Here is a 21,442-nt window from a genome sequence, read left to right on the forward strand (position 1 = left end):
GAATATGGGTATGTGTGCCCATACCTGTGTGTGCAGAGGCCAAGGACGATATCTGTTAACTTGATCGTTCATTCTCTGTCTTATTGCCTTGAGACAAGGTGTCTCATTGAATCAGGAGCTGGCCATTTGGTGAGGCTGGTGGTGTTACAGGCACTCACAGCCATACCTAGCTTTTTAACTTGGGTGCTAGGGATTTTAACTTGGGTCCTTGTGCTTGCATAGCGAGTGCTATCTCCTCTGCTCCCACAGCTGGATCTGACCCCACTCACTGGGAAGGACAGGGAAAGTCCAGGCCATTGAAAGCAATGGCAATGCTCCCTTTGCTTCTCTGCTTCCCACTCCCAACATTAGGGCAGGGCGGGGATACCACTGGGGACTCCACCTGTGTTCTCACAGTTTTCTTCATCACTGTTGTCCGCACAGTCATCCTCCCCATCACAGCGCCAGGACAGACGGACGCAACGGCCTGACCGACAGCGAAACTGTTCGGCTGTGCACATGGAGGTGGCTGGACAGAGCAAAGATCTAATTAATGGAAAAAAGGCTGGTCCTCCCACCCCAGCCTGAAACTCTCTGCCTCTCAAAGTACACAGGCTACTCTTCTTGATGGTGGTGTTGCAGAAGGTATCTCTTTATGAACCAGGTGACCCTTCCTCAGAGTCCCCTATTTCCACCTACTATTTTAACTGCCATGGTGTGTCTACAAGTCTACGGACTATTAGGCGACAAGTATCCTTTAGATATAGTGCCTCTGTGCAGCATGCAACCACACAACTGTATAGCTGTTCAGTATGTCTTCATGCTCTATCTGCACCCAAACCCTTCTCCTTGGCCCCCCCAAGCCTTTGATGTTACCCCCAACTCACTGCAGTTGCGTTCATCAGACTGGTCATCACAGTCCGCATCACCGTCACAGCGCCAGCCCGAGTTAATGCACAGGCCACTGTCACACATAAATTCCCCAGAGCGGCAGGGCTGGTGGGAGGCTGGGGAAACAAAGGTCTCCTGTCTCTAGCCAGACCGTGCACACAGCACCTCATGGAAGAGCAGAAAGTCCCAAGTCCCAAAGTCCCATCTCCCGCCCCTCCCAACACTCCAGCTCCTCCCCAGAGGGACCGTGGAATTCAGACACTGTTCCCCTAAGCGCCCGCCCCAGCTGGCACCTGTGCCCTGACACTGGAGGAAGCTCCTCCTGTCTGGCTGCCCCTCCTCCCAGCTAGCCAGAGCACTCACAGCAGTCAGACTCGTCTGACCAGTCTCCACAGTCGTCATCTCCGTCACAATGGTAGATGTCAAGGATGCAGCGGCCATAGGCGCACTGGAACTCTTCCAGGTTGCAAGGAGGAGAAGGTACTGCTGAAGCTGGAAGGGAAAGCAGCCCTCCTCAGACCCCAGTGACTAGGGACAGGGGCCTGATTCTTGACAGGGGCAAGGTGTCTTCCTCCAGAATGCTACAAACCGGCTTTCCTTTGTGATGGCACTACAGACTTCTACACGCTAGTGGACCAGAAGTGGATAGAAACCAAGGCTGCTAAGCAAGCATCTATATGAGTTATGTCCCCGACATCACTCCTTTGGAACGACCACTCCCTTGCCTGCACATGACCCTCTCAGTCAACCCTTAGCTAGGAACCGGAGCCCTTGGTCACCGTGCCAGCCCAGCGCCTCAGGGGTAGGGACACTCACGGCAGCTTTCCTCATCAGAGCCATCTTTGCAGTCTGTGTCACCATCGCAGTACCAATGTTCAGCAATGCAGCTGCCGTCGCTGCAGCGGAATTCCTTGTCTGAGCACTTGCGCATGTCTAGGGGTGCGATGAGACAGGAGTCCCATAGGATCTTACCATCCTCCTTCCGTTCTAGGGTAGGGGGAGGTCCACGCTCCTGACAGGATAGACTGCTCTGCCCACCTGCCTTCTCTCAGCTGCACCACATCCCTGGAGCAGTTTCAGGTCAGGTAGCACAGCCCTTTGCTCCTGTCTCCTCCCACAGGCACTCCTACCCTGGACCCCCTTCTTGACCTCTTTCTGCTCCCAGAGCACCACTCACCGCATTGCTCGTCACTGTTGTCACCACAGTCGTTGTCCCCATCACAGTGCCACAGACTCCGAATGCAGTAGCCGTTCTGGCAGGGGAATTCGTCCTCCTCGCACTCCCGGGGGGCTGTGGGCACAGATGAGTCAGGCACAGTGCTGCTCCGGAGAGCACATTGCCTCCAAGTCCCTCAATAAAGCCTTCTAGGGTGGTCAACAGTCCCAGTGCTGGCCCCAGCACTCCTGGGGAGGTGCCCACCTCTTGTGGGCTTAGCTCATCAAGAGACAAGGGGAAAAGGACAGAAAAGAGCTGAAGACCCAAGAGCTCAAATAGACCCAGGGGCATCATTTTCTGACTGAAAACCTGTGCCCGACAGAGCCCGTGGAATTCGCCTGGCCCTTCCCAACACTCACGACAGTCCTGCTCATCAGAGTCATCTTCACAGTCATTGTCCCCGTCACACACCCACGAGCGTCGGATGCACTTGCCGTTGTCACAGTGGAAGTCCAGAGGGGAGCAGGTAGGCAGCGCTGGGTCCAAGAGAAGGGAAAGGTCAGGCAGGCAGGCTACACTGGGCCAGAGATCCTTGCTCCAAATCCTATTGTCCTCATTCCCATCCCTGGTCCCCTGGGAGATAGAGCACCCGAGAAACTGCAGCTGGGAAGAGGGATCGGCTGAAGGGAATTGGGGGGCAGCAGAAACCCCAAGTCTAAGACACCAGCGGAAGCAGCAAGAAAAACTTGGGCAGGAGAGAATAGCGGGACTATGGTTGTAAGTCAGTTGGTAGAACATTGCCTAACACGTATCAGGTCCTGGGTTTGATCACCTCATAAAACTAGGTGTGGAGGCAAACACATGTCACTCTGGCACTTGGGAGGCAGGGGCAGGAAGATGGAAAGTTCAAGGTCATCTTCAGCCACATATCAAGCTTGAGGCCAGCCAGAACTGTATGAGACCTGCCTCAAGAGATCCTAGGAGGGACACAATTCCCTCCTATGCTCTTATTAAAGGATGATTGACACATCTGGGTTTCACTTCTAGAAGTCATTACTATGATGTCATCTGCCCTCCCTGAGCAGTAGTTCCTTGGACTACACAAGGGGATAATTGCACTCAACTCACAAGAGGTCTTTTGAGATAATGCGTATGAAAGTGCTACATGAAAGGGAAGCATTTATTATTATCATAATTAGCTGAGCTGGTTAGGGTTAATGAGGTCCAGGTTGTAGCTTCGTTCCCATTAGACTAATTAGTTACCATCAGACATAGATGCTGCGGGCCAGACATGTACCCTTAAATCCAGACAATTGGCTTAACAGTGAGATTTATATATATCCAAGACAGGACGTCCTGGCCCATTGTCTGTCTGTGATAATGCTGGAGGAAAGGCAAGCTTAAATAACAAGGTGTTTTTTTTTTTCCTCTCAGTATGGGGAGGGGGTTGAACCTAGAACCTCACACATACAAGGCAAGCAGCCCTGAGCTACACAGCCTTAGTCAGATACATGCATGTGTGTCAATCTCGGTCAGGTGTTTTCTTCAATAGCTTTGTACCCTGTTTTTAAAGTTTATTACTTTTGCAGGAGAGAAGGCACAAGAGCCACAGTGTCCATGGAGAGGTCAGAGAACAACTTCCTAGGGTTGGTTCTGCCCAGCACATGGGTCCTGGGGATCAAACAGTCACTGGACTTGGTGGCATGCACCCTTACCTGCTAAGCAACCCCACCAGCCACCCAGACATAAGATTTCTTACAAAGCTTATCTTATTTAATATTTTTGACTATACAGAGTATTAAAATATCATGAAAACAATCTGCACCTATGTATAGCACATAAAAAATTTTAAAAGTATGCATGCATCATGCACACAGAATTCACAAATACAAGAAGAGCTGTTTAATAATGTCTATTTATGTCTTTAAGGGTATTTTCTTTTATGCCTTTTCCAAGTTTGCTTTTCCTTTCTTTCTTTTTCTTGTTTTCTTTTTTTCTTTCTTTTTCTTTTCTCTCTTTCTCGATTTTTTTTTTTTTTTTTTTTTTTGGACAGGGGTTTCTCTAGCTCCAGCCATCCTGGAACTCACATTATAGACCAGACTGGGTGCGAACTCAAAAGATCTGCCCGTCTCTACCTCCCAAGTGCTAGGATTAAAGGTGTGAGCCACCATGCAGGCCCTTTTGCAACGTTTCAAAGTGTGTGCCTATTGGGGTTAGAGGCATGAACTACCCAAAAGCAATACAAGTTTTTAAATGTGTACATGTGAAGAAGCGATGTCTTTCTCCACATCCGGTCACCCTTGCAAGAGCCCAACTCTAAGTTGGACACAAGCATAAAACACTCCTTGGTTCATCCTTTATCTCCTCCTGCTAACCCAGGGATGCTACTTACTACAGCCATCCTCATCGCTGTGGTCTCCACAGTCATTGTCTCCATCACACTGCCACTGGGCGGGGATACAGGTACATTCGCCAAGCGCGCTCACTGCACATGTGAAGTGGCTCCGACCACATGCACACTCCAGACTGCTGGCTATTCCTGGGCAGAAAGAATAGGAAAAAGAGGGCATTGATGCCTGTCCACCCAAAGCCAACAGGGTTGGGGAGGAGAAAAACCCAGGGGAATTGTCACTCAAAGAGATTTCCTTCCTCTGCCAGGGCAGATATGATCCCAAAGACAGCTTCGGACTTTGGGCTCACAGAGAACCTCGTGGCCCCGTCTATGGCATCTTTACACAACATCTCTGAAGGTCAGGAGACAAATAAAGCCACCAAGGGATGTTGTGCTCAGAACAAGAGTGGGGGACAGCTGCCACCTACCAAGACACCTCTATATGCTTTCTTCCAAAATTAGAAAACTGAGACACAAGTAAACCTGCCTCCACCTTGCAGCCCCAAGCACTGACGCAAGCTAGAACGGGTGAAATCAGATCACGGTGCCTCTTGATGTGAAGGAATCCAGGTGGGGAGGCACGAAGGAGCTTGCAAGTCCTATCATCAGATTTTACTTTTTGGGACAAGGGGTGACAAGATCAAGCCACCTCAGGACAGAGTAACCAGGACCAGCCAGTGCTCCAGTCAGTGCCTTCCAGTCTGTGAGACAGACCAAGGCCTGCAGGAAGGCTGGCGGACGCAGCCCCTCCCCCAGCCTCAGCAGCATGCAGCTGGCTTCCCCATTGAGCATCAAGCTATCTGCCTGGCCAAGTCCCATGACTGGCTGCAGTGCCCCCTCCCCAGAGTACCCAGCAGGATGCCCTGGGATGGCGTGTGAATGGCTCGGTGCCCCTGCTCCAGCCTCAGCTGGAACAAAGGGTTCTTCTAGGGTCACTCTCCCCCCTCAGATTATTCATCTAACCCGCTGAGCTGCTGCAGCTGTGGAAGGAGGGGGCCTGCCTTGTTGCTCATCTCGTCCCTAGCTTTCCTCTCTTCCTCCCATTAGCTGGGTCCTGCCTTCAGCCTGGGCAGGAACTGGGAAGGGTCAGCTGTACATGGCCGCTTTTGTTCCTTTACTATTGGTCTCTACGCCTCCCCAGTCTTCCTACTTCTCTCCCAAAGGTGTGAGGTTAAGGCAAAGCTTCCTAACCTGCAATGGATGGCTGAACAGATGGATGGCCAATCAGCCTTTGACATCTGTGGGCCAGCCTCTCAAGCTATGCCCAAATGTATATTTCTGGAGTAAGGGACCACAGATCCTTACCAGGTTCTCAACAGGAAGGCCTAGCCTTCTCTCAACTGTCTACATGTAAGAGAGAAAGTTATCCCAGGAAAGATGCAGAATTTCCTTCTGAAGGCAAGCAGAGTCCTTTTAGGAGGGACAACAGCTTTGCCTTCCTCATAGGAAGCCCTCACTTCAAGCCCAATGTCTGTCTTTCTACAAAAGACCGGAGGGTTCTTCCCCAGAGAAACTCAGAAGGTCCCGTTGCCCAGGGCAACTGCCCAGTTGCCTGCTCCTCTCAGTTCCTAGACTGAGGAATAAGGGCATCTCTCACTAAGACCTGAGACAGCTAAGCCTGAGGAACACTGGCTCAGTGAAGTACACGCACATCTGTACGGAACCCTGGGCCAGATTCAGCAGCGTGGACAATTCCATGCAAGGATGCTTCTGGCACACAACCCTCCTCCGCGGAGAAGCTGCAGAGAGAACTTAAGGCTTAGTAAGTTTCAGCAGGAGAAGAGGAACAGCTTTGTCCTTTAGGGGACCAGTGGTGCACCAGGATGCCTGAGCAGAAGCCAGGGATGCAGCTAAGTATCCCAGCAGTGCACAGGATGCTCCCTGTCCCTGTGAACTGACCCACAAGTCAGCAAAGGTGGAGAAATACGGATTCTACCATACAATCAGAACAGAGGTAGACCTGGAGGGAGCTCCAGAAAGAAAGGCAGATCGGAAGAAGGGATAAAATGGAAGAGTACAAAGGGATAAATGCCTGATCTGGAGCAGACAAGCAGACCTTGGGTTCCATCAAGCAGGCGCATGACTTTGTGCAATTCGCTTTCTTTCTTTCTTTCTTTCTTTCTTTCTTTCTTTCTTTCTTTCTTTCTTTCTTTCTTCCTTCCTTCCTTCCTTCCTTCCTTCCTTCCTTCCTTCCTTCCTTCCTTCCTTCCTTTCTTTCTTTCTTTCTTTCTTTCTTTCTTTCTTTCTTTCTTTCTTTCTTTCTTTCTTTCTTTCTCTTTCTTTCTTTTTCCTTAAGGGAAAAGTAGCACTGGGGGGTCAAATCCACTAAACCACATCTCAGACCTCATTTTACTTTTTATTTTGATACAAGGTTCAGGGTTTTATAAAGTTGCTGGCCTGGATGTAGGGCAGGCAGGTCTTAAACTTGAAAGTCTTCTACTTTGGCCTCCCAAATAGCTGGGATCAACAGCTGCATGGGCAGGCTTAACTGAGTTTCTTAATATGTTACAGAAAATAAAAAATAGAATAAAATAAAAAAGCCACAATTAAACGAGGAAATAAACATGGAATAAACAGATTTTATGCTGTGGCACACTGCAAATTATCATTAAGTAGCTACGGGGAGATTCTCCCATGTGGCACAGTGACCACATTTCCCCAAAAGGCCTTGACTTAGGAGTTGTTGAATACTAGGAATGGGAAAGCAAGATGAGCAGTTCCTGGGAGCTATGCAGGGGAAACAAGTACAGGGGGCTGAAGAGATGGCTCAGCTAAAAGCACCAGCTGCTCTTCTAGGGTCCTGGGTTTGGTTTCTAGCACCCATACTGCTCACAGTCATATGTGGCTCCAGTTCCAGGGGGATCGACACCCCCTTCTGATGCTCTTGGGCACTGTACATAGGGTGTACACACCTGCAGGCAAACTCTTCATACACATAAATTAAAAACAAACCATTTATTTATTTATTTATTTTGTTTTTTTTTAGTTTCTCTGTATAGCCCTGGCTGTCCTGGAACTCACTCTGTAGATCAGGCTGGCCTCAAACTCAGAAATCTGCCTGCCTCTGCCTCCCGAGTGCTGGGATTAAAGGTGTGCGCCACCACTGCCCGGCTAAAGACTTTTTTATTTTATGTATATGAGTGCACTGTCGCTCTCTTCAGACACACCAGAAGAGGGCATCAGATCCTACTCCAGATGGTTGTGAGCCACCATGTGGTTGCTGGGAATTGAACTCAGGACCTCTGGAAGAAAAAGTCAGAGCTCTAAACCGCTGAGCCATCTCTCCAGCCCCCAAATACTTTTTTTTTTTTTTTTTAAAAAAGAGTACAGAGAGCAAAGAGGAGCTATTAATCCTTTACCCGCTCCTATCCCCGTGATTGGCCGAGTGAGACACCCAGTTCTAATTTCCTGGGGCTGACTGCAGGGACGAAGTATTCCATCAGCTGGCCATCAAGTTGCAGGTGGCTAAAGACACACAACTTCCTGCATGTCAGAGAAATGGCTGAAATCAGAGCTGTGGTGAAGTCCAGGCAGCCACCAGCCGGACACACTCTTGACTTGGGCATTCATACAGGAAGCAGACACATTATACTCCAAAAGGCAGACTTCTGGACAACCGCTTCCCCCTCAGGGTCCCCAGAGAGGGGAATTCTGTCTGTTCACTCCAGCCCTGGCAGCGATCATAAAGGGCAGCTTTTAACCCTTTTTGCATAAAAGAAAAGAAAGGAAACGAATGCGGACGCAGCCTTCCTTGTGAGCATTGAATTGGAATCGGCAGCTCCGCTCCTTGAAGGCTGTTTGCCAGCTACGCTGCAGGCAGCTCTCCGGGCTGCCAGGGCCTTAGGCAATATAGCCCTTCCATCTTAGGCATTTCAACAAGGAACAGGTCTGAGCCACAGGTGTTCGTGCTCTCTCATCAAGCCTTTATTCTTGGGATTCATGCTAAGAGGCTTGTAGAACCTTCTCTTTTAAAGACAGGTCTTACTATGTAGCCCTCCCTGATTGACTTGGAGCTTGCTGTGTAGACCAGGCTGGCCTCAAACTCACAGAGCTCGGCCCACAAGTGCTGGCATTCCATTAAACGTGTGTGCCTCCACATCTGGCTTTATTGAATCTTTCTGAGAAGTTAACCAAGATCTCACCATTTACACCTCAGCTCCCTCAGGCCAGCTACCTTAGAAGTTTCCCAGTGCTTTCTTTGGAAGGGCAGAAAGCAAACACTGACCCATGTGGTACCAGTCAGACCCTCACCGGTGTGATCAGACCCTCTAACACTGTAGAGAGCAAAGATTCCACATTTTTTGAGAAATTAATCAAAAGTTTCTGTAAGCGTATCCATACAACGGAGATGAAAACAATTCTGTATCCAAGAGTCTGGAAACGCCCCTCTTGCCTCTGACTGTCAAGTGTTGAGATTACAGCAGGTGTCTGCCCCTGTGCTGTGGGAGGTGCTGGGATGGAACCCAGGGCTTCAAACGTGCTAACAAGCAGTTTACCAACTGGACTGCATCCCCAGTCTCTCCTCCCTTCCTTTTCCTTTTGCTTTTGGAGTGACAGGGAATGAACCCAAGGCTTCAAACATGCTAAATATACACTCTACTGCTGAGACACACCCTTAGGCCTGTTCTCTCTGTAAGATGGCAAAGCCGTCTTTTCCTGTCCACTGGCAGGAATGATGAGGCTACAAACCTTATTTAATGAGAAGGCGATATTTAGGAGTCTATAACTTCGTCCAGAGGGAGGGGCAATCCCACTGACTCTTGAGGTAACAAACACAGTAACAGCACACTCCAGGGGACAATCATGTGGCAAACAAAACTAAGTTGAAAGGAATGGCAACAAAGAGCCACATGGACATGGACCCAAAAAGCCCCATATACCCAGAGTCTGGAGAGACCTCTATAGATCTGTGTTCAGAGGGTATAGCTTGCCTAGCAGACATTAATAGTAGTAGCAGGAATCATCATCATCATCGCCATCATCATCATCACCATCATCATCACCACCACCACCTCAACCACAGAGCTAGGCAGTTGGCAGCAGAAGATCAGGAAATGGAGCCTTTGTTAACACTGCCCTACCTGGACATATTTGACCCAAGCTGAGCTGGAAGCTCCACCCTTTGTCCCTTTGTATTGCTCACCCACTAGGCCTAAGCTTCTTGGATATTAAAATTGTGTGCCTGACAGTTCTTATGTTCATATTCACAGTGCGAGCCCCGTGCTGAGTGTACCAGATGAACAACAGGACAAGTTAGTTAAATGGATGGGTAATGCATGCTTGACTCTTGTGAGAGCTGGGGGTCAAAGCAGGAGAGAGGCTCAGAACGGTAGACATAAAAGTAGCCAATTCCTACACAACCAGGACTCAGGAGACCTTTGCTCTTCTTCCCCAGGCACTTCCTGGTTCTACTCAGGTGAAGTTTGGTCCCTCTGGACTCCCTTCCTCACTCTGTCTCAAGCTGGGAGCTGACATGTCTTGACAGGCTTATTTCTGTCCAATGGTGAGCCTTGCCTGTCTGATTCCTTGGTAACCCACTCAACAGGGACACACTAGATACATGACTACAGGTCAGAGTTCAGGAATTTCCGCCCCACCACCATCACTTTAAAAAATAAAAACAAAAAACAAAAAATACCCCAGGCAGTGGTGGCACATGCCTTTAATCCCAGCACTTGGGAGGCAGAGGCAGGCAGATTTCTGAGTTCAAGGCCAGCCTGGTCTACAGAGTGAGTTCCAGGACAGCCAGGGCTGTACAGAGAAACCCTGTCTCAAAAAACAAAACAAAACAAAACAAAACAAAAAAACCCAAACAAAATTAAAAAAAGAAAAGAAAAAAAAAAAGAAAACCACATTTATCTATCTATTTATTTATTTATTTTGTGTGTGTGTATGCACGTGCACACATGTGCACACACACACACACACACACACACACACACGCGCATGCACTGAGGAGGCCAAAGGAAGGCATTGGTTCTTCTGGATGGAACTAGAGTTACCAAGCGTTGTGAGTGCTGGGAATCGACCCCAGGTTGTCTGCAAGAACAGTAAATGCTCTTAATCTCTGAACCAGGTCTCCATCCCCATAAAATAAAATTTTAATATTCAGGACTGTCGAGATGGCTCACCGGGTAAGAGCACTGACTGTTCTTCCAAAGGTCCTGAGTTCAAATCCCAGCAACCACATGGTGGCTCACAAACATCTGTAATGAGATCTGACGCCCTCTTCTGGTGCATCTGAAGACAGCTACAGTGTACTTATGTATAATAATAAATAAATCTTAAAAAAATTAATGTTCAGCACCCAAAGTTATAAGGCAGAAATATATAACATTGAGACCATGGGAACAGGCTGGAGAGATGGCTCTGCAGTCAAGAGCACTGATTACTCTTCCAGAGGTCCTGAGTTCAATTCCTAGTAACCACATAGTGGCTCACAACCATCTGAAATAGAATCTGATGCTCTCTTCTGATGTGTGTCTGAAGATAGTGACAGTGTACTCACATACATAAAATTTAAAAAAAAATCAATCTTTAAAGAAAAAAAAAAGAGCATGGGAACAATACTTCTCAGAGTATAAATCCTGTTCCTTCTGGTTCCCAAGCAGTTCATCTAAAGATCTTTTAGTTTTCATCAGGAAAAATGGAACAAAACTCGTAACACATCTGTTTTGAGATATACGTAATTTCTGAGAGCTACTTGGCATAATGCCTTCTGCATGTTATGTATCTTTTTTATTTTTGTCTTTAAGACAGGGTCTTGAACTTGTGATCCCTCTGGCTCAGCTTTCCAAATGTTAGGATTACAGGTGATACCACACACTGACTCTGCTCAGTATCCATAGGTGATAGATCTGGGGGCGGAGCTATGTAGGACAATGGCAGAGAGAGTGCTTAGCACTCTCTAGGGCCTGGGTTTAACCCCCAGTTCTCATACAAATAAATAATAAAATATGGCAGGTGCAGTGTCATGCACTTGTAACCACAGCTGCTAAGGAAACAGAGGCAGCAAGACTCCTCGAGTCTAGGATGCTGGAGCCAGGCTGGGCGATAAAGTGAGATCTAGCCCTTAAAATTATAACTAAGTGGGATGGGCAGATGAGCTGGTGGGTTAGCGCTTGCTACCAAAGCAGTCACAGTAAGAGTCAGCTACAGTATGGTGTACTTGTATGTGCTATGAGGGCAGAGTGAGTTCCATCCCTGGGACACATACGGTGGAAGGAATGAACCAACATCCTTCCATGCCATGCACAACACACAAATGTAAAAACGAAAAACAAAAGAAGTAACTAAATCCCAAAGGGGTCAATCCAGCTGTAAACTTTTCCAACCTAGATCTTCCGGGACAACTGAGACTTAAAATATTCTGTTCTGGGGGCTGGAGAGATGGTTCGGCCATGAAGAGCATTGGCTGCTCTTTCCGAGGACCAGTGCTGTATTCTCCGCATGTGCATGGAAGTTACCAACCTCCATAGCTCCAGTTCTCACCTCCTCAGGCATCTGCACTCGTGTGGGCCATAGACCCATACATAGATTATTTACAGAAACTCCAAACTCTGTTCTGAGAGGCAGCATGTGTTGAGGTATAGGGTTCTCATCTTAGACTCTGGGTTCGAATCCTGATGCAGCTACTCAGTGGCCATGTCTCAGCAAATTGCTCTAAGTCTCCAAGTCTCAGTTTCCCATTGATAACTGCTTATCACCGGATCAGCAAGGCAGCAAAACTCTCTCGAGTACATTTGTATGTCTTAGCCCACATGCCCCAGTTTGTAGTACAGAAACAGTCAGGAGGGACAAGTAGAACCTCTGTTTGGAGAAGGACCATTTAAAATAGTGGTTTTGAACCTGTGGGTCATGATCCCTTTGAGGGCCTTAAGGACCCTTTCACAGGGGTAGCCTAAGACCATTGGGAAACACTGATATTTTGTAGCAATGAGATAATTTTATGGTGGTGGGGTCACCACAACACGAGGAACTATACTAAAGGGTTACCGCATTAGGGAGGTTGAGAATGGCTGATTTAAAGCCTTTGACTTTTACTGTCTCACTCAGTCTCTTTAGTAGAAACTTCTTGCTTCAGCTACCTGGTGTGGAGAAAATGAAAGGAAAAGGGACTCTCCCCTTTGCTTGCCTAAGCCCGGCTTCTTCATTAGTTCCTAAGATGTTGCGGTCAGCCAACATAAAATTTCTCTTGTCCTCACCCATGCCCACGAGATCGGAACAGTTGCACTCCATAGGCCATGAGAAGGGAACGTAGCACCCCCGCAGCGGCCCCCCCACCCTCACCCCCACCCCTGCAGGCCTGACAGGAAGTGGAGCTGCTGGGCTGTGATCCCAGGAGACACTGACGACCTCGGAAGCAGCTTTCCTCCACGTGCTAATCAGGTGTCTCTCCTAATACCCTAGTCTATACCTGCCTGGCTTTACACCCGGGGGGTGGGGGTGGGGTGGGAGTGGGGGGTGGGGATTCTGCCTGGAGTCTGGAGCTCCCTGGCTGTAGAAAATCTCCAGTGATAAATTATGCAGCAGCACCTTTGTGTCGCTGCCTCCTCGCAGCCAGATGGGAGGTTTGCTCCCAGTCTTTTGTTTCCTGGCTTGGCTCGATGCTCGGATCCTTCGCTCTGTACAGAGGTGAGGGGGAGCTCCCATAGGCCAAGTCAGGGCTTGCTTCAAGTCCCAGCCAGGCTTTCTCCAGCTGGGGTGCACGCAGCGCCCCTCCCTCCTCACTCTCACCTGAATGGTGGGGGAGCAGGCGTCAGAAATAGCTGACAGGCCATCCACTCATCTGCGGGACACAGATGGGAATGCCTACGTGCACTGAAAGAATGAAGTCTGCTCCGATGGGAGGAAGAGATGCCCTGAGGCACCTGGGATGTTTGCTTCTTGCTAAATCAAAAAGACACAACAGAAAATAGACCGCCAGGAAGCTAAAAGAATCAGCTCTTCTTGACGGCTGCTCTGGGTTACGGTCAACTTTCTGCAGTTCCCAGAAACATCACAATACTGGCACCAACTTAAAAGGAAGAAACAAAGAGACAACAGGGGTCAAACTTTGGGGTGGAGGAGCTGGGGGTTGAGGGACGAGTCTGGGGCTGGAGACCCACATCAATTATAGCGCACACTGACAGGACTCCTGATTGAAGACTGTGGCTGTGAAGGAAGCAGGCTCCCAACAGCCCAGCCTCCAAATTGAGGCAATTACTACCTCTAGAGCTCTGGGGCCCCTGACTCCTTCCTCGGGCCAGTGGGAGGGACAGGTTGGAATTCTAAACTGTTCCAACTACAAGAGACCTTGGCAACCTCTCTCACCCTGGGTCACAGTGATCTTAGTGTAAGAAGTTGTAGGTCTCCCTCCTGACCTCTCAACAGGGATGTTCCCAAGGGAGTTCCTCCCCACCCCCTTGGCCCTCTCCCCTAGCTTCCTTCATAATGCAATAAACCTCCTTTCTGGAAGCGTGGACAGCAGGGAACTATGATTAGGTTTCACTAGGTTTTCAAGAAGGAAAAAGAAAGGACAAGGTATTTTACAGAGGAAAAAAAAACGAGTTAAAAAATTGAAGGATCAAGCTTCCTTTATCATATGAGACACTGCAGTATAACTTATCTGGCTCCGCATATTCCAAACCCCAGAACCATCTCTGATCCACTTAGGCAATCTTACTAAGGAACAGCTGGCATTTATCTGGGCTTATAGCTAACATAGCAGCTGTCAGGCTCTGTGCTGGATGACTTGAACGCTCTGTCATAGTCTCTTTTAATTTCCACAGCACGAAAATGTCACAGGTGAAAATATGCCACTCCCCTCCTCAATTCCAGCCCCATTTGCAGATATGAGTCCCGAGGTAAGGGCCAGTGTATTTTCATGAATTCACCCAGAAGTATCAAAGCCAGGTGCCAAACCCAAGTCTGCCTGTGCTTTCTCAAATACTGAGCTAGGTATGCAGGCTGATGAGAGCGTGACAGGACGTTTGCTGAGTGGATGAACAGGAGCCTGAGGACACCACTCAGCTCGGGCAGTGTTCCTGAGTGTCCTGGGGAGAATGAGCCTGACCACACTAGCTCTAAGCCCCAGGGACAGGGACAAGCATAGGTTGATCATCAGTGCTATTTTTAGGGCCAAACTCAGCCTCTGCCAACGAAATCTCAGCACCTAGTCCTTCCTGGGCCACTCACAAGGCTAAGAAGAGGAAGACATTCACTGCTGGGGAGAAGATGGCCACCAGGATTCATACAGCCTGGGACTCACATGCCCCAGGTCTAGGCATCTGTGACAAAACACGGTGACACTCTACCAAAGAATGTAGAGGTGGTGGCTAGCAGCTGAACAAAGACATGGAACTTCACTTTAGATGTGAGATCTGGCCATGTAATAAAACAAGGTACATTTCCAGCCTCAGAAATTATTGTGTTCTTATTCACGGACCCCTTTGTTATCTTTCTAAGCAGCAGCAGCAACACTCTATCACCCTTCATCTTAGGGGCCAACACGAGCAATTAGTCTGTAGGAGGGAGGCCTAGGCAAAGAGCCACAAAGCACCACATCCTCTGTGACCTCCTGTGTCCTTTGCTGGCGCGGAAGCATGCCCAGCGTGCTTTGTGTCAGACAGGGCCTGACTAAGTCCCCTCGCACCTGTTACTCTTAATACTAGGTACCAGGCCCAAAGATGTCACCTGATACCCAACAGGGGACAGAAGAGGAAATCCAGAGTCAGCGAGAAGCCAAGCAACTTGCATGAGTCCCGAGAGATCAAGGGCAATGTCACTCAAGTACCTTGACGACCGTGGTCACAACAACAACTACATGGAAATCAGACCAGTCTCAAGCTAAACTATTTTGAACTCATCTTCAGAAACGTTTTTATCTACCCAAGCAAGCACTCCCGGCCAGGACTGCCAGGGTTCATTTCCCTAGAAAAGACTTCCAAGTGAAGTGGTTTATATACACTCCAGTCGTACCCCACAGGATGAAAATACCTGTGGCTACTACCACTTCCTTACAAAAATCTTAAAATCTTTAAAGCACAAGAGCATTTGTTATTGTTGTTGTTGTTAATTTTAGTTTTTGAGACAGAGTCTTATGAAGCCCAAGCCAGCCTTGAACTCACAAGGTATCTCAGAATAATCATGAACTTCTAAACCTCTTGCTTTCACCTACCAAGTGCTGGGCAGTGAAATCGGTTTTTGTGTGGTTTGTTTGTTTTGTTTTGTTTTTGAGAAAAGGGTCTTGCTGTCTAGTCTGGAATGACTTCAAACTACGCAGCCCAGACTGACCTCATCCTTGCTTAACAACTCTCGCCTCAGTCTCCCAAGTGCTAGCATCACAGAGATAAGCACCATGCTTAGCTATTTTACCTCCACTTTGTGTGTGTGGCTGTGCACCACACGTGTGGAGTACTTGAAGCCGCCAGAAGAGGGCGTCAGATTCCCTGGAACCAAAGTTACACATCCCGGAGCTGCCAAGTAGGAGGTGGGAATGAAACCCAGGTCGCCTGGAGGAGCAGGCAGTGCTTTAACCACTGAGCCATGTCTCTGGCCACATCCTTCTAAATTCTGAACAGTGGATTGTGATCTAAAATCTAAACTAACACCATGGTCTGGTATTGAATTCACTCCTAGCTGAGGTTGTCTGTGTAAGTAACACACAGCAGCTTTCAGAAGCACCTCTTCAGGACCTGAACTTAGTACTAGGGATCTTACTGGGAAAGTGGGTGGTGGTGGTTACAGACTCTGCAACTGCTCTACCTCATTGTGACTCTGCCTTCTATAAGGTCACCGAGGATGGCTCAGTATTAAGCCCTGCAAAGCACACATTTTTCCTACCTCTGCCTACTCCGTGTGCACAGGAAGTCTCAACTTTAATTTCAATTAAACCTTTCCCTTTAAAAACGAACCTCAACTAGCTACCGAGAACCCTCTAATGTTTTTTTTCCCCCACTGCAAAACATTAAGAATCCACGATTCTCTGTCCCTGTTCTCACCCCCATCCTCCATTGCAAATGTAATGTACGCAATTTTGACAGCAGCTCTGGAGCAGTGAATTCCTCTTGGCGAGTCTCAGTCCGGAACCTTCCAGCTCCCCCTTCCCTGGGGCAGAAGGCGACAATCTCCTCTTTGGCTTTGTTGGTATCCGTTTTAGCCCCCACCCCACCCCCCTTTTCCTAGTGCCTAGCTATTTCCCTTGATCTTTTTCAAAACTTCCTCCAGGGGGCCGAGAGGAAAGTTCCATCCCCTTCCCTTGAAACCCGAAGGGGGGGAAACCCCCCAAAAGCATAGCTGTCCCTTTAAGGGGCCCATGTGGTGGGAAGAACAGTTACATTCCTACCCCAGTAGGGCTGCTGTCCCAACACGCCGAAGAGGCTACAAATAACCTTCGAGGAGAGAGCCCGAGAGGGGGAGAACGAGGCGCGAAGAGGAACGTGGGTCGGCCAGACTACCAGTCGGAGAGAAAGGACTCGGTCGGCGCTAGATACCACATGGAAAAAGCCATTGAAAACCCACGAGCGGTTTAAATAGCAGACACCAGAACTCTGTTTTGGACTCGGGAGCTAAAACAATCTTTAAAACAAGTGCCCAGACAGCTCCACACCCTGCCAGGCAAGTTCCGAAATCTGCACTTTCCACACGAGCTCCTCCATGTGAAAGAAAGAACCCGTGAATCGCCAGGATCTGCAGACCGCTCTTTCTGAACCCCACCCCCTCGTCCCGCAGCCGGGGAATCGAAGAACTGGATCTCCCCCACGTGGAAAAGCCGGCGGGTGAATATAGTTGGGAGTTCAAAGATCGATCTTTGATCTTTGGGCACAAACTCAGAGGCAGCTGCTAAATCTCCGGGTGCACCCACGTTCCCAAGCTGCTGCAGAGAAGCAGATTCCACTGCAGTCCTAAGTAGACATAACAGTTGCGTCCGGGCACCGAACACGTTATTAATAAGGAGCAGATGAAGCAGCAGTGCCGCTGCCATCCGCCCAGCTCCCTGGAGGCCAAGGCCCCACTGCACGGGTCGCGAGGCTGCCTTTGGAAGTTCCCTAAGAACGCGCCCCTGCGCTTTACCCGGGCCAGGACCGATCTGAGGGAGCTTTCCAGCAGTTTCTTCCCAAAGTTCCTCCCCAACCTCTTTTCCATCGCTGTTCCCCACCCCTCCCTTGGGGAGGATCCGGAGCAGGAAGCTGATTGGCCGCAGCCAGGAGAGGGAACCCAAAACTCCACTTAGGGGAGATGCTGCACGCAAATATGAACCAAGGACCCTCAGAGAGAACAGGGTTTGGAGTCCGAGAAATTGCTCCCCAAGTCCATGAATCCCGGATGCTCAAGTAACTCAGATTCAGCTGGGCCCCTCTCCGCAATCCACCCAAGATCCCCCAGTCCCTGGAAAGAGAACTGTTTACAATTTATGGGTTTAGCGACCATCCTCCCCGCCTTCCTTTCTTTGCACACATTCATTCGCACGCACCAGGGACATAGAAGCCCTGCCTTAACCTGAAAGGGAACCCGCCCATGGCTCGTTAAAGAGCAGCGATGGAAGCCGAGAGAGCGTCTTGGGTCTTCTTCCACTCGGCCCAGACTACAGCGGGGACGAGTCCCTCCACCGCTGTCCCCTCTCGTGCTAGAAGAGCTGCGGAGGCTGCTATTGCTTTCCTCCGCTCGCTCTACCAGGGTTAGTGCTCGAAGTGAGCTCGAGGGTGGGACTTCAGGCCCCAGCCTCACGGTCCCACTCCCAGGAGGCGAGTCCTGCAGCGACCAGTCTCAGGGACAAACTTTCCCGGTGGCCCGGTCGGCGCGGGCGCTGCGACGCCGCTTACCGTGTGCGCAGAGCAGGGCGCCAAGCAGCAGCGCGCCCCACCACCGCCTCATGGTGCTGCGGCTGCTGCCGACGCTCCCTGCCCGCCCGGGGGTCCCGCGGGCTCCCAAGGGACGCCGGGGCGGAGAGAATCAGCGGAGGGTTCCCCCGGGTTGAAAAGCGTCCCGGGTCCAGCTCGGCCGGCGCGCCCTGCAAGTCGCCCTCCGGGCTGCTGCTGCCTCCAGTACTGCCGGAGTTGAAGCCGCCCCGCCAGGGGACCCGGAGGGGGTGTCCCGAGCCTGGCCGCCCCGCCTCCCGCGTCTCGGCCCCCGCCACCACCACCGCGCCTGGTCCCGCCCCCCGGCTCTGGCCCGGCCCCTTCCCGCCCTCTGCCCTCGCCCCCCAGTCCCAGGACCCCACCCGCCCGTGCCTCTTGCGCTCGCCCTAGCTCCTACTCAGTCTGCCCTAACATTCCTAGCCTTCCGGAGAGAGCCCCTTATCTGTCCCCATTACTGCGACTCAAATATCCCCAGCTTAAACAGAAAATTATCCTACTGGCAACTCCTAGCCTGAGTTCATTCTCGTTCCACACTAGGGAGGAGCACCCGTGCTGACCCAAGTCGCCTGGGCGTGACCCCGGCCCCCCTACCAGCTCCAACTCCAGACTTTATTGTGATGTTTCAAAAATATGCAAGGCTTGCTAAAGCATAATTCTCTCGGCCTTTATTGACACCAAACAAGGGACATCAGGGGGCCTACAGTGTTGTGTCTCAACTAGTGTTCTCACTGTCAAAAATCCCTATTCTGAAGTTTTTCTTCTCGCACCCCGGCCCCTCCCCCGGTCTAGGCAGTGTTGTTCTAGGGCTAAATAATTCGGCGACCTCCCCTTTTCATTTATTCATTTCCTGAGGTGAGGTTGTCTGGGTCCTGTCTCCCCAGTTCAAATGCCCAGATTTGGCCCAGACAATCTCAGTTCCTCCATACTGTCTGTAAATGAGCCTCTTCACCATCCTTGACTTTCTGATCCTGGCAAGAAACGGGTAGGGGGTGAGGAAATAAGTCAGTACTTAGAGATGCACTCTGCCAAGAAGACCTCGGCCTTCCTTCGGCTTCTGTTTGTAGGGCTTTCCAGCAGTATGAAACGTTTGGATTACGACATAAACTTCTAATCCACTCTCGATGTTATCTCTGTGGTCTTCCCCACCCTCCGCCCCTTGAATACTAGTAGTTATTTGTTCATCTTGCTGCCTCCTGTGTTCCCAGGTTGTTTTGTTGCTTTTTGCTTACACCCCCTAACTTTCTTAGGGCCTGATATATTACTTTCCCCTCAGACCTGGCCTGCCAACATTGTTTGGCTTTCATTCATCTTATCCTGGACTTAGCTGGGAGAGAAGTAATTTGGTATAGTGCAAAGTGGATATTAGGCAATTTCTCCAAATGGATAGGTTGACGTTTCATCGTTGCTTGTTTTCCATTTTTCAAATTTTTCGTTTTAAATTGCCATCTTTGACCAAAGCTAACATTAAGCATACTTTGTGAAAGTTACAATAACAGAAAAATATGACATTAATTTAGTCCGTGCTTTATGCTGTTCCTCCCTTCCCCTCACCCCCGAAATTTTTGCCTATCAGTGGCTACTTGGTTGAACCAAGTTCCTGCATCACCATGGTAACTAATGCCTAGCTATTTTCTGGCTGTGTAATTTTTCCTGGAACCTGAAGGCGGCAGTAGAATCAGATGAGGTTTACATGGGTTGAGAGCTTAGGAAAGAGTGGATTTGTCTGGCTTGTGTGCCAGGGTCAGTCACTTTAGTCTGATGTTGAAGGAGAGAAATGTGAAGGCCAATTTCTCAACTGCCCCTACCTTTCTGATTCAATTCCCCACTGTCTTCAGGATTTCAATGCATGCTGCTTAGGAAGACTAACTTTTAAACTGTGAGAAAGATCTTGTGATTCTGGAGACCACATTTTGTTCCAAGTGACTACCAGGGATGTGATATAATGAATACACCCCCCCCCAAATAAAAATCCAGGACAGACGTTCCCCATTCTTTCGATGTCAGGGGATTAAGAATTTATGAACAGTTTCCACTCTGTATGCAAAGGACAGGTTCCTTTCCAGAGGAATGATTTGTGTCGTTTTCCAGGGATTGGAAAGGAAGCAGGGGACTGGCAGTCCCTGTTTGACTGGGGGTGGGGAGACTGCATTTTCAGTGTGCATCCCCAGGCTTTGCCATGCTTCAGCACGGTGCTGGTGTACAGAGCCATCCTTGGCCACTGGGAATCCCTGGGAATATCAATGGGTAGAAACTAACTTTGCCTGGGTCACCCCCTAGGGTGAGTTAAGTCTTGGCTGTCAGAGACTGTTCTTATGCCAGGAGGAGTAAGCCATATTTATTTTTACCAGGCCTCTCAGACTTTCTTGTTTGGAGTGAGAGATCCTGAAAACCATGCCAGAATGGGCTGTTTGTCTCCCTTTATTGTCCTTTGGGACATGTCCCTAGAAAATTGGTAGAGAACTGCCAATTCCTGAGGGGTCTCAGAGGCGTTGGTTTCCTCAGAAACACCAGCCCCTTTCCTTCATCCTTCTAGGACAATCCGGGGAGCTGAATTTCCACGATCACAATATTGCCTTAAACCACACCATCACTAATGACCCTTTCAAAGGAAACACGGGGGTGCTACGGAAACAAGCTAGAAGGGGGCATGGTTTTGATCCAACTGGGGTGGGAGAATTCTTGTAACCCAGGCATCACTCAACAATTTAATTTCTAAGTACAATTCTTCTAAAAGTGATAAAAGCTTGAAGCTTCACATCTTAAGACATTAAATCAGGAGTGACTTTGCAAGCATGGGGTAGCAGTGGGTACCATTAGCATCTCGTGGGTTAAGCGAAGCCAAGTTTGCTGGTGAACATCCTATAATGAACAGGACATTCCCCCATAAGAAGACTTGCCAGCCTAACTAGTAAGTGGTGCTGAGCTTGGGAAACTCCTTTACAAGACCGAGAATTCGAATGTGCAAGTGAGCCTCTTCATCTTTGTGAACTCACTGTCTTATTGAAAGCAATACAAGTGGAGAGGGAAGTACTGCATGTTTCCCCAGGTGCTATGGGTGGGATGGCTAATGCGTGTGATCTCGGCACTCGGGAGGCTGATGTAAGAGGACTTGCAAATTGATGGCTGATCTGTACTACACAGCAAGTTCTTAGACTAGCCTGGACTCCAGTGTAAATCACTAAAAGG

The 21,442-nt window shown here is 49.4% G+C and overlaps 1 protein-coding gene across 2 annotated transcripts in view; it reads right to left on the reverse strand.

Annotated features, from left to right (window-relative positions):
• Lrp4 (LDL receptor related protein 4) overlaps positions 1–18,448 on the reverse strand; it is a 59,926-nt gene extending 41,478 nt beyond the window's left edge. For both annotated transcript variants that reach the window (XM_021185820.2, XM_029474331.2), the window contains exons 1-8: positions 18,221–18,448; positions 4,419–4,565; positions 2,446–2,562; positions 2,048–2,161; positions 1,687–1,803; positions 1,234–1,362; positions 867–986; positions 383–508 (exon numbers count right to left, since the gene is read on the reverse strand). In XM_021185820.2, the coding sequence (XP_021041479.1) occupies positions 383–508; positions 867–986; positions 1,234–1,362; positions 1,687–1,803; positions 2,048–2,161; positions 2,446–2,562; positions 4,419–4,565; positions 18,221–18,272 (922 nt within the window). In that variant the 5' untranslated portion in view covers positions 18,273–18,448. The remainder of the gene's footprint in view (positions 1–382; positions 509–866; positions 987–1,233; positions 1,363–1,686; positions 1,804–2,047; positions 2,162–2,445; positions 2,563–4,418; positions 4,566–18,220) is intronic.
• Between the last annotated feature and the right edge of the window lie 2,994 nt (positions 18,449–21,442).

This window comes from Mus caroli, unplaced genomic scaffold (assembly GCF_978045245.1).
Source record: "Mus caroli unplaced genomic scaffold, Mus_caroli_1 scaffold_2, whole genome shotgun sequence".
In the NCBI taxonomy this organism is placed as follows: Eukaryota; Metazoa; Chordata; class Mammalia; order Rodentia; family Muridae; genus Mus; species Mus caroli.